The sequence below is a fragment of the Phoenix dactylifera genome, chromosome 11 (genome assembly GCF_051530095.1).
Source record: "Phoenix dactylifera cultivar Ajwa chromosome 11, Ajwa_hap1_PhDact_Kaust_v1.1, whole genome shotgun sequence".
NCBI classification, from domain to species: Eukaryota; Viridiplantae; Streptophyta; class Magnoliopsida; order Arecales; family Arecaceae; genus Phoenix; species Phoenix dactylifera.
In genome coordinates, this window is record NC_143200.1 from 25,104,313 (window position 1) to 25,117,022 (window position 12,710).

At 36.2% G+C, this 12,710-nt stretch overlaps 2 protein-coding genes across 2 annotated transcripts; both read left to right on the forward strand.

Moving 5' to 3' along the window:
* Nucleotides 1-316: 316 nt before the first annotated feature.
* Nucleotides 317-1,488, forward strand: LOC103707123 (transcription factor bHLH35-like). Its single transcript, XM_088707920.2, has 3 exons — nucleotides 317-527; nucleotides 681-993; nucleotides 1,129-1,488. The coding sequence occupies exons 1-3, from the start codon at nucleotides 453-455 to the stop codon at nucleotides 1,338-1,340; spliced, it is 600 nt and encodes a 199-aa protein (XP_088564046.1). The 5' UTR covers nucleotides 317-452; the 3' UTR covers nucleotides 1,341-1,488.
* A 5,895-nt stretch (nucleotides 1,489-7,383) lies between these two features.
* On the forward strand, nucleotides 7,384-12,132 carry LOC103707041 (ubiquitin-conjugating enzyme E2 22-like). Its single transcript, XM_008791377.5, has 7 exons — nucleotides 7,384-7,499; nucleotides 10,089-10,251; nucleotides 10,407-10,551; nucleotides 10,640-10,717; nucleotides 10,832-10,944; nucleotides 11,343-11,446; nucleotides 11,655-12,132. Exons 2-7 carry the CDS (start codon nucleotides 10,246-10,248, stop codon nucleotides 11,977-11,979), a joined length of 771 nt encoding a protein of 256 aa, XP_008789599.2. The 5' UTR covers nucleotides 7,384-7,499; nucleotides 10,089-10,245; the 3' UTR covers nucleotides 11,980-12,132.
* The last annotated feature ends 578 nt before the right edge of the window (nucleotides 12,133-12,710 follow it).

A 12,710-nucleotide genomic window follows, 5' to 3' on the forward strand; every position in this document is an offset into this window, starting at 1 on the left:
TGTTTTAGGATATTTCGTGTTGCTATTGTGATCTAGTTCTTGTTGGAGCTTTGTTGTCCCTATCCCACCCAAATCCAATTAGGCTTGGTTTCATGTGACGAGCTGGCATTGCTCCACCCCTGGCTTTCTTGCACAGCCTGTTAAGAGGCATCGTTGAGTTTGCTCCGAAAGGTTTTTCTCACGAAGATGGTCGGTTCAGAAAGAACCATCCTTGAGCTTCCTGGTGTCCATTTTTTTCCCTTCATTTCTGAAGGTTTCGGAAGTTGTTAAACTTGCTCCACTCGTTTGGATATGTCTTCTCACTTCGTCTGATATCCTTCTGTATGCTTTTCCCCCTCTTCTCTTCTCCCATGGGTCTTTTTAATGTAAGCAGCTGGATAATTGGTGAAGCCAGTTCTTAGTACAACTCTTCGAGCTCCTCCCTGTCTTCCACGCCCTTTAAGTACGTTGTGATGGAGAGGATCAGGAGGCAGAAGCTGAAGGAAAGGCTTTACGCTCTTCGAAGTGTCGTCCCGAACATTACAAAGGTAAGCTGGAAACTAAAAGATAAATGAAGAAGGAAAATAATTAATCAGCGGTGTTATAACAAATAAGATGCATGCAATGGACTCATTTATTGATCAGACCTGATCTCATTTCTTATGTATGGATTAATTCATGGGTGGATGCATGGAGTTTAGATGGACAAGGCATCGATCATCAAGGACGCAATTGACTACATTCAAGAGCTTCAGGAGCTAGAGAGGAAGTTACTGTCGGAGATATCAGATCTCGAGGTGTCAAATGCGTTTCTAGAAATTATTCACGATATCAAGCAGGATGATGTGTACCATACGCAGAGGAAGGGAAAGAGAACTTTGCGGAATCCGCCTCTTGCTCCGGGGTCACCATTCATGCCCTCCATCGAAGTTTTGGAAGTATGTTTTGCTTGGGTCTCTGTTGTTTACTTTCCTACGTTAACTTGTTGCATGGAATTGAATAAAAAAAAAACTTGTTGCATGGAGTTTTGATCATATTTTTCAGCAAGAGGAGACGAGGGATTGAAAGGCACTGTTTTCATTTACTCTTTTAAAGATGGTTGAAATTTATCTGCTTATGTTTTGATATTGCAGCTAAGGGTGTCTGCAGTGGACAATAAAACTCTGGTTGTAAACTTCACTTGCAAAAAGAAGACGACGGATACCCTAACTAAGATGTGTGAAGTATTTGAGTCTCTTATCCTCAAGATCATCACAGCCAATATCGCCTCTAACTCTGGGAGCCTGTCATATACGCTGTTTGTTGAGGTGCTCTCTTCCACTCTTTTAAAGATCTGTCCACCGTTGTTAATTACTTTGTAACTAATATGACATTGCTGAGTTACTTTTCCATGAGCAGTATTTATCTATAAAATAAGCCGCAACACTTATCCACATATGAGATAAGTAAATTGGCTTTCCATCAGCTGTAAAGTGGCCATATTTTTTTTCCTAAAATATCTCTTTCTTTAGGTATTTTCGAGATTGGTATGGCATCTTTTTCAGGTTGACTGGTGGAACTATTCGATCTTATTTTATGTGATAGGACATGACTTGTGATATCTGATGTAGGGTACCTCATGATGTTTACTAATTTAGGCACTCATATTTACTTTGGACTTAAATTATTGCTGTTTATATATTAGTATTGATGTTTTGCAGATAAATCTGATGACTGCATTATATCATGTTGCCTTTGCTGGCTGTGATAAATTCAAGCAACTTTTTTTTATCTTACCCGTGTTTAATTGAAAGCAATTTTTGACTGTTTTGATATGCTGTTATATCATTTAGCTCTTTCAATTTTATATAGACTGAAAATCTAGTTAGGTATAAAAAAATTGGCTTCAATCACAAGGAGCTGTATCGAATCTGGAAGATTAAATAATATTATGAAAAAGATGGATAAATTTTTGAATCTTATCCGAATATTAGTAATGCAAGAGAATATAAATGATAGATTCTAGAGCCACTTTCTAATACATAAAAAAAATATAAATAAATTATTTTTTAAGTGTTATTTGGTAGAACTGATCATTATAAATTAGATAGATTTTGAGTCTAAACTATATTTATTTTGGTCGGTTGAATCTATTTAAAATTTGATATTTTTAAAGCATCATCTCTATCTGACACTCGCAAGGTGGTACTTAATTTGCTTAACCTTTCAACTTGATGTCGTGCGGATCAAGCGGTGCAAAATAATTATTTGACAGGAAGTAAGACTCTTAGAATAATTGAAAGAATTGACGCTGACATAAATGAATCAGCCGTGCCACGCTCACCGTCAAATAGTTATTAATTCTTTTTATGAAGATTATACGTATAATGACGTTAATTTTCATTAAAAAATACCGGAAAACTTGAAAATAACTCCTCGCATCGACGTGATCCAGTCCATTAAAAAAATAAAAATTATGGTTCTTGACGTACAGGTGGAAACCCATGGCTAGTTGGCATTGGAGAAATTATTCTCTACACTGTATGCACGAGGTGGCCATACAAGTAGGCAGCAATGACTGCTGGTTTCTATAGGTACTGTTCATCAAGCATGCATCTTAAATTTCGATGCACCACCACAAAAACCAATGGCTATGATTCACTACATGCATAATCATGTTCGTGCACACTATGTAGGTAATAATTTTTCTTCACATTGTCTTTATTTTTTGAAAATAAAATTTTTAGTTAGATCAAATCTACTGCTAAGCTGATGAATCAATCCAACAAAAAGGAACATGATGCATGTGTATCATTTTTTTTATTTACTTTCATGCATGTTGCTTAATGGTTGAACTGGCCCAACAGCTGATCAATGGCGGACCATGTCCAACTAATAATTTCTACTTTTGAAGAGCATTTTGTATCCGTCATAATTAGATCTTGACATTCTTTGGTGCTTAATCCACACAGTTGTGCTGAAACAATATGGAAGAACACTTCTGTTATTGCATCACTCTCATGACACAACGCATATCTTAAGCCATATTTATAAACTACCTACGTTACTTAAACCTAACAAATTATTTCTATCCTTAGACTACCTATGTTATTAAGGTGCTATTTTAATTTTGATTTCATAGTTTACTAATTTGAGCCATTGGTGACTTGGTGTTCAGAGTGATGACATAGACAGTGCTGGGCTGAAGGGCAAGATTGAAGCAGCCATTGCAGAAGTTGATGTTCCAACAAATCCCATGAGTTTCCATTGAAGTTGATCTCCTAAAGTTGCTTGTAACTTTCAAATTTCTATTCTGGTTATAATTATCTAGATCCAAATAATTGGAATGCACTATCAAAGACTCCAACGTAGCAGGACTAGAGTGAATTCTATACAGCAGAGGGGGCAAATTGTCAATATTTTATTAAATTTGTTTTTCTTAGTATAATATATAGTAATTGTTAATTATTAATTCAAAGAAGAAAATATGAAACCTTATTTTTATGGATAAAATGAACCTATATTTGCATTGAAAAATTTTGAATCTCGGATAATTGCTATTAAAAAAATGGGGAAAAAAGCGACATGACACATAGAGGAGTCACCATCCGCCAAAATATTGTTGAGACTTGAGAGAGAGAGAGAGAGAGAGATTAGTTTCACAATTTAGACATGCATTAATTTGAACTTTGGTCGCGGATTTTAGCACACTAGGCCGATTGATTAGCGAATGAGCAGTAGAATCCAAGGCAAAGAAAATAATAGATGATAGAGAGAGAGAGAGAGAGAGAGAGAGAGAGAGAATTTGACAAAGCAAAGAAAGGAGACGTTTCGCAACTCAGATGCAACATGGTTTGGTTGGATTTCTTTTAATGTTGTTCAAGGGAACATAGAGTCCTTCAACCAGCAGGAGTCTGGATGAACAAACAAAAATTGTGATTATTAGCAAATAATTTTTTATTAAAAATAATGATTAAATAATAGATTAAAAAGTAGTAGAAGTGACTAAAACAAAAACAAAAAAAAATATGGTGTCCGTGTTGGGTGGAGTGCTTCAGAAGCTTTTTCGAAGCATTTTTTATTCATTTCGATTTTGATCTTTCTGCACCATATTTAGAATTTTAGGTCCACCCCATTCTGCGATCCAAAATGTCTAGCAAATTCTTGACTCCTCGTATACAATGGGATTTCACACCTGGTGAATCTTTTAATCTGCCTCGTCTAAAACTATAGAATGTTCTGGCAAATTAGGACCTTCGCTTGGAATAGGAGATGTCATCAAAAAGGGACCCTAGGATTTACAGAGTGATTTGTTTTAAAGGGGTTCTTGCAAAGTCCGGGTGTCATGGCCCTCTCAAGACGCCCTTCTTATCCAAGACCTTTGTTTATTGAATAGAAAGGTGTAATCATAGAGAAATTTTTCAATAAAATGAATAAAAATCATAGGAGTTGGGATATTTGATTATTTGTACAGATATATGTTTAATCCCATATCAACTATGCACTAGGTAGGTTTTGAGTATTTATATAAGACCAAGAGATCCAAATAACATCTTTTGATTACGTTTTTTAGATGTTCTTAGTGGTGTTAGAGCAAACCCAGCATATGGTCCATGTCGACTAAAAGATACTTTAGCAATATATATTCGTGAAGTCATTTCTTTCTTCTTGGGCAAAAGATTTAATTTATCAATACTATATCATGTGGAACCATATTAGATGTCTCAAAACGGATTCTTTCTCAATCCCTTTCGCTAGCGCTGTCTCTTTGATATTTAGAAAAATTCCATGCATGCACATGTCCCTATGTTCCATGCAAATCTGATTATATCCTGATGCTCTTTGGGAGCAATTACTAAATTAGACAAGCAGGGAACTTAATTAGGAGAAGCCTCCTCTACATCATGGCGTTTAATCTAGTATAAACCAATGAACCTGCCCCTTTTCTTTATCATTCAATAATATATAGATAGCCCACCCACCTATATTTTCCCAATTAGTTCCGTTGTTCTTGTACATGGTTATTGGATAACCGTGGGCCTCACTTAAAAATGAACAACCACACATTATTTTGAAATATAGCTGAAGATATATCCATACGTGACCAAGCTGCTACGAAAGAAGGTCGAATTGAGTAGTGAAACTAATTTTTCAAATTTGTGTTACCTCCAAAAAAAAAACTTGGTTTTTTAATAATAACATAAACAATATTATATAAAAAAATTCAGGCATTACACCACATAAACAAATGACCTAATACTCTACAGAGGTTATGTTAGGTGGCCTTCTCTCCCTCCCTTCCTCCTCTCAATATAGAGAAGTGTTAATATATGTTCCATTTTGACAAAATTGTATACCGGAAAAATGAGCCAAAATTATTGCCAACTTGGACACTATTAGAATTGTCATATTTTGATGAGACAGATAACTTGTTGAGGTCGGCGGTGATATGGTGAGTAGCATTAATATCAGAATATCAGGTACTATCATCAGTGAGTGAGGGAGAGATAGCCATAGCTACAAGTTTCTCTAGAGGATGGCGACTTTGATATGCATAGTTCATGTGATGATAGCAATCACTAGCAATATGTCCAAACTTTATTGCAGATTTGACAGGTTGGGCAAGTAGATTGTGAAGAACGACCATGTGAGAAAAAGAAATGAGCAGGCTTATTAGGAAAGGGAAGAATGCCATTACTTGAAGGATAATTGGGACATCGACTATTGTTATGATGCCGATTATTCCCACGGTGAGTAGAACCATGACCTAGATTGAATATTTTGGTAGGTCTTGAGGCAATAAATGCAATAATAGAATGCATGGAGCCCTCTTTCGCAAGACTAATTTTCTCATAGATTAATAAGGTATGGAGTTCTTCAAAAGAAAGAAAAACTGGTGCGAGCAGAAATCCAAATTGAAGAAAAGAATGAGGGATATGATGGAGGAAATCCATCTAGGATATAGATGAGCAAATCACCATCACTTACTGGTGATCCACATGCAGCTAACTTGTCAGCAAGAACTTTGAATTGTTGGAGATAACCCTGCATAGAGGATGATCCCTTTTTGATATGATGAAATTGCCGTTTCATAGTTATGATATAAGAAGGAGCAAGGGAGGCAAAGCGATAAGAGAGAGTATCCCAAGCTTGCTTAGCTAAGGTGACGCCAACTATATAAGGCAATGCTAATTCGGATAATGTAGCATTGATCCAAGAAAGTAGCATTCGATCACGTTCATACCATGAAGCATAGGTTAGATGCGTTGGAAAAGGTGGTAAAAATGAGCCATCAATGAAGAATATAAGCTTATGTTTCCATAAAATTGGTTCAAAGCGAGACTTCCAAAGAAGAGTTGGTGCCATCAAGTTTAATTGGGACTAGATTTGAGATATTGGAGATTACAAGGGATGTAATTGGAGAGGATTCAAATTCGGGTGAAGAATATGATGTTGCTAATATTATTGGGATGGAAATTTCTAATATGAGAAGAATGTTAGGTTTGCAAGAGGAAGACAGTGATGCCAAGATGGGCTCTGATACCTTGAAAGAAACATAATGTGATGACTGAAATCCAACTTGATTAGTAGGTTTTTCTTTGAATTTGTATTGAATATATATAGGATATATAATAGTAATTATAGGAAAAAATTAGAAGAAAATTACAGCAGCAATTTAAATTTGAATAGAGAGAATAGGAAAGAAATAATGAGAGATTACAATAATAATTTGAATTCAGAAATTAAATTTAAATGGAAAGAAATTATGGTATGTTTTTTCTATCCATTCCGATCATGACTTCAGTTGGGAATAACCACAAAGTTTGAAAAATAAGGACTGGGGACGCATATTTTACCCATCAATGGGGAAATTCTGGACAATGACGGTAGCGATAACCATGCCCCCGTAGCCCCTCCAAACACCGGATTTAAAATAGAGCTCGCCAGCTGGCACCCGCAACGGCTACCTGCCCAATCGCGATCCCCGCGGTCGGCAATGGGGGTCATGTGCGGGCCCCCTCCCCAGTCATTCTGACTCCAAGCGTCAACGGTTCAAAGGAAGGGGTAATTCTGTCAACTGAAATCTCGTTAGAACACAACCCTTTCGTTCTCGTAAATTATCACACAGCTTCAGAATACTCAATCGTAATTACACCACTGGCATTTAGGGTATTTTCGTCTATATGCAAATTATAGATTTCGAATCCGGACGAAGTTACGAGAATAGCTTCATTTAATTTTCGTAACGCGATACAAACAAGGGTGTGTTGGTCATTGAGAACAAACGGAGGAGCGGATCTTGTGATTTGCAAGGAAGAGTAGGGGCATTACCGTCATATTGGAGTCCCTAGATCCGCTGCTCGATGGACGCCCACCGCTACAAATACGTGTTAGCTGAAAGGGAACCTCTCCCTCTCTCCCCCCCCCCCCCCCACCCCACCAAAACCCTCGGAGTCTTCTTTCCCCCGATCATTGTGATCTCGCTTTTCGGATCCAAAGAAGCCAGATTCTGAGATCATTTGGCTCTCATTCTCTTTGAGGTAAGCGATCTGTTCTTCTTTCTATTTTTCTCTTGCTTTGATCGATCGAAATTTCTTTGCTTCGATTTCTTGGGACCCGTTGGTTCTTTGATGAGATTTTCTTTTGTTTTGTCAGAAAGCCTTTGGAAAAAAAATAGTTTTTATCCCATAATCTTGTTCTCGGGATGTTCGGGAAAACACGGTCTTTAGTTATTTGGGCTTCTGATCTCCATCTGTTTGAGTCAGTTGTGATTCTTTTATTATATTTGGAATCATGTGCAAGGTTTTGGCTTTGTTTGGTCCGTATGTGGTATTGGTTTCTAATTAGGCGTTCTAGTTCTTAGTTTTGATTGGTTGATATTTGATTCTTTCTTCTCGGATGATACATTTCTTTCCTTTCTTGCCCTTTCTTTTGATACTCAGGAACATGCTAGGGTTCTTGTCTTTCAGTTCCTTTAGCTTCTTGAACCGTGGTTCATTTGATAGACTGATTTGGTTTTGTCACATCTTACCATATTCTTAAATCATCTTTTTGTCGGTTAATTTTTCAATGTAGATTGGAAAAATTCTTGGGCTAGGTGTGCATGATTTTTATGAACTCCCAAGAGAGTATACTAAAATTTCATGTCTTTTAAAGTCGGCTTGCTGCGTTACCTGGGGAGAATCAGTACTCATCATGACTTATTTGTGGATGATGTCATAGTGGAGATCGAGCGTGAAGTATAAAGGTTAAAAGGACTAGTTTAACCATCTGTACAATCTTCTTGGGGAATTCTATGTAGCTGCTCATGGTGAGGTGTGTGGGTGTGGGCTATGATAGCATCCAAGTCTCCTCTGCATAAGGTTTTATTTATCACATCTTGTCTAGCTTGCGAGGGGCAAAGCTTCCTCCTATTTTGGGCTGTGAATCCAAAGAAGATTTTTGCGAGTGATTTCCCTAAAGGACATAACTTATTAAATCCCCTTTAACTTTTCTATAAGTTTAAGAGGAATTAATAGTTTGCTAAATTTTTCTTAGATAACCTTCTTGCAGTCTGTGTGGTATGGTTTTTTGTTATTACTAGTTGGCATGAAAATTTAGGAAACTACATACCGATGGGAGGGATTTGAAGAGTCTTCTTTTCCTTTTTCCCTAAAAAAAATTGGCGAAGAGTTAACATGTTTACTCTGAGGAGATGTGTGAAATTATGGGTGGAGAGAAACAAGCAGCACAGAAGACATGTCCCTTGTTGGTGGAAACTTTTCTGCATGTATGATGCTATTGGAAGGAGTATATTTGTTTGGGAGTGAGAGATTTGAGTAGAGTAAGCAATCTTTCACAGGCAACATTTTCCCCCTTTTTGTTGGCTTGACTCCTTATCAGATGTATCCAGTTGAAGTTGGGTGTCAATTAATAGAAAGCTTACATTGAGTTGGTAACCAGGTGGGGGGTTCTTCCAACTGGTTCATTTGCTAGCAAACAACACTCCAGCCTGAAGCTTTTACCTTCTTCCATCTCGTCTCTGGATGATGTTCCATGTTCAAAAGTGAGTAGTTTTTTCCCCAACTGTTTTACATCAGCGAATTCAGTGGTGCTTCCATTGTTATTAAAAAACGGTTCATGCGGTTCTGTCTTAACATTCCATGTTGAAAGCCTAATTGCTTTCTAGACACGACCCTCTCAATTGTCTCTATGCAAATATAAGATGTTTCAGGTGGATTTGTCTTTCACATAAAGTTTGCTTGTTCCCAATCAAAAGAGAAAATCTTGTTGGTTGTTTGCAGCAAATATCATTGTTCTGCAATTAGTGGGAAACCTTCTTTGAAGGCCAACTCTCACATACTATTCATACCCATGCTGACAGGTTTTCCAAAAGTACGATATTTTGTTATAAATGTGTAATACTTAGAAAGGAATGCTCATTAATTATCAAACATAGATTTCTATGTGTGTAACTGGAAAATCAATTATTTGATGTTGTACATAAGCTTTAAAATTGTTCAATCTAAGTTATCAACAAGCGTAGTGCTTATTGATGTATATGTTTGTTGCCATCCATAAATGGAAACACCTTAATATTAGATGTTGTTTTGTTTCCTTCTTGGCTCTGCATTTCATACCCTAGCTACGGTATGTTGAGACAAGTTACTTTTTGACTTGCTCTGGCAGTACGGATATTTATTATTTTGTATATATTTGCTACCTTTTCAGAGTTATCTTATGCATTTCCTGCACTCTTCTTGATGCATATGGAAGCCTATTCTACAACCTACAATCATGTACATAACAAGAAAATGGTATTATGATAACCACGTGTTAAAGATGTTGAAAATCTGTTCACTAGCTTGATTATATGCTAAGATATTTACATGGAATATTATTTCATGGAACTTATTTATATGCTAAGATATATCATGTGGTCCATCAAGTATTTTCTTTCTTTTCCTTTTGGTTCTTGCAGTATATGACTGTACCAAAACCCCTTAGTCGGTTTAAATCCTGTGATTCCATTGTCTTCATGATATCTATCAAAGCCATCACATTATTTGCTAACCTGAACTTATATTTGCTCATTTCTTTTCATATATACTTGAATAATCAAGCCAATGCTTATTATTTTGTTTCTGCAGGCTTGTGTGGATTGATTTGGAGATCTGTTGGTGATATTTATCACTGAACCATCGTCTTTGTTAGAGCATTCTGAAACATTGAATAGTTGTCGTAACCTGATTTCTCTTCACGGCAGAAAAACAGAAACAACTTATTTCCCCGAGACTTCTTTTTGTAATGATGGTAATCTTATTGAAAATGATTTTAATTTGTTCGATACTTTGCAGTACCTTTTAAATATTTATGCAATCAAAAAATCTGATTTTATTTTTAGTTATGTGCACCATCTTGTAATTCAAGCTTATTTTAATTAAGGAAAATGCTCATTACTTTTTCAGGCAACAAATGAAAATCTTCCACCTAATGTCATCAGACAACTCGCTAAAGAACTGAAGAATCTTGATGAAACACCGCCGGAAGGCATTGAAGTGGTTGTAAATGATGATGACTTCTCTACCATTTTTGCTGATATTGAGGGTCCTGGTGGGTTTCTGATTTTATTTTTCAGCATGCTTATTGCCATGGAAGTAATGTTTGATGACTTTATGCTAACTGGACCTGCTTGATGCAGCTGGAACTCCATATGAGAATGGTATATTCCGCATGAAGCTCATATTATCTCACGACTTCCCTCAATTGCCTCCAAAAGGTCTTTCCTTATGCCATCAATTTATAGTTGAATTCTGCGGTCTCTATTTTGTATTATTACATGATATGACTTCTCAGTATGTGGAGTGGTAATCATTCACTTTGATATTTGTAGGCTACTTTCTGACTAAAATCTTTCATCCAAACATTGCAACAAATGGTGAGATTTGTGTGAACACACTAAAGAAGGACTGGAATCCAAATCTTGGTTTACGCCATGTTTTGCTTGTAAGTTCATAGGTTGCTATCCCTCCTTCATGTTTTATTTTAACTATTCCAGCATGTCAATTTTTCAGAATTCCATTGGAAGTTAGGATGGTAAGTGCTATTTTTTTCTCATTCCAATACCACCTTCACAAGCTAGTAGGTATTTTATTGGAACTGATTCTTGGAGATTTGCATGTTTTTTGTGTGCCTGAGCTAGATATGTTGCCCCCATTATCTATTAATTCAGAACTCATACTTTATTTTTATGATCATATTTTGTTTGATTATACTCAGTATGTTAATCATTGTGCTGATTGCTTGATGAATTTAATATGATGAGCTCCTTCAGTTGGCAAAGCAAGTTAATCTGAGCATATTAATGATTTAACCAATGTGGTTCATATTAACACTGCTGGCAGGTGGTCAGATGTCTGCTGATCGAACCATTTCCTGAATCTGCACTTAATGAACAGGCTGGTAAGATGTTGCTCGAAAATTATGAGGAGTATGCAAGGCATGCCAGGTCAGCTCCCCCCCCCCCCCACCCAAAAAAAAAATAAAAAAAAAAAAGAACACATGCCCTCTTTTTGGAGTTAGATGTACTATTATTTTCAGCTGATGATATATCATGGTTTTACATTACGAAGTTTGTCTCATCTGTTATGGGCTAGTGTTTGATAATTGATATGGAGGGAGGAACTCACGGTGGATTTTTATGACACATTTTGCAGGTTGTACACTGGAATTCATGCTTTCAAACATAAACCAAAATCTAAGACTGGAGCAATCTCGGAATCTACCACGGCTCTTAATGTGGATATGAAAAATGTGGTTTCAAGTGACAAGGTGCTGCTACCTCCTACTCCTTTGACTGCTGCTAACACAGCCTCCAAAGTATTAGCAGCAAATGGCCAGGATCAGAATGTTGTCGATCCTGTAATGGAGCCTGCCACCGGGACATCAGCAATTCCAAAGAAGGAAGGAGCTGTCACCACAAAAGTTCAGGTGGATAAAAAGAAGATGGATGCAAGGAAGAAGAGTTTGAAGAGGTTGTAAGGAAAGGGAGGAAGGTACTGGATTAACGGGTAGAATTTGAGTGTAAAGGACACAATCTATGGGAATTACATGAAAGAATTTGTAATATGAACTTTTTTGGACTTTTTTTTGTTTGTGTTGGGGGGATAGTCTCATTGGATCTCATTCTTTTAACTTCCCTTAGTGCAATCACTCAAATCATTGTGGGAATAGCGGTTCGTATTTTAGATTCTTAGATATTGTTCTTATGTTCTCTTTATTTTTTTGATAAAAAATAATAGATTATTAAGAATTTTGAAATTGGGGTTGTAAGTGTTTTACTTTCATTAACAATGAACAAAACTATTACAGAATCTTCTATTTGTACTAATGAGATTCAATCATCAAACTCTGGTTGAATTTCTATTCTAATTAAAAAAAGAAATGTGGAAAGCCTGGTAAAGTACATTTTACTTTTTTTTGACTAATGTATTTAAGTCTACTGTATAAAGCCTTTATTTATAATAGTGAGATTTGCTTTTTTTTTTTTTCAGAAATTGGTTGAAATAAAAATTTTCAAATTTAGATATGAGCTAGATTTGGACTTTTATATCAATTTTGTTTGTATCATATTTTAACTTTCTCCTTGAATGGAAGCTATGGCCTTTCAAACTTTTGGTCCATGGATCAATTGGATGTGGCAGATCCCTATCTCGACTTTGAACATAAGAAACTTATGACTAAGGAGTTACAATTTTTTTTTAAAATATATG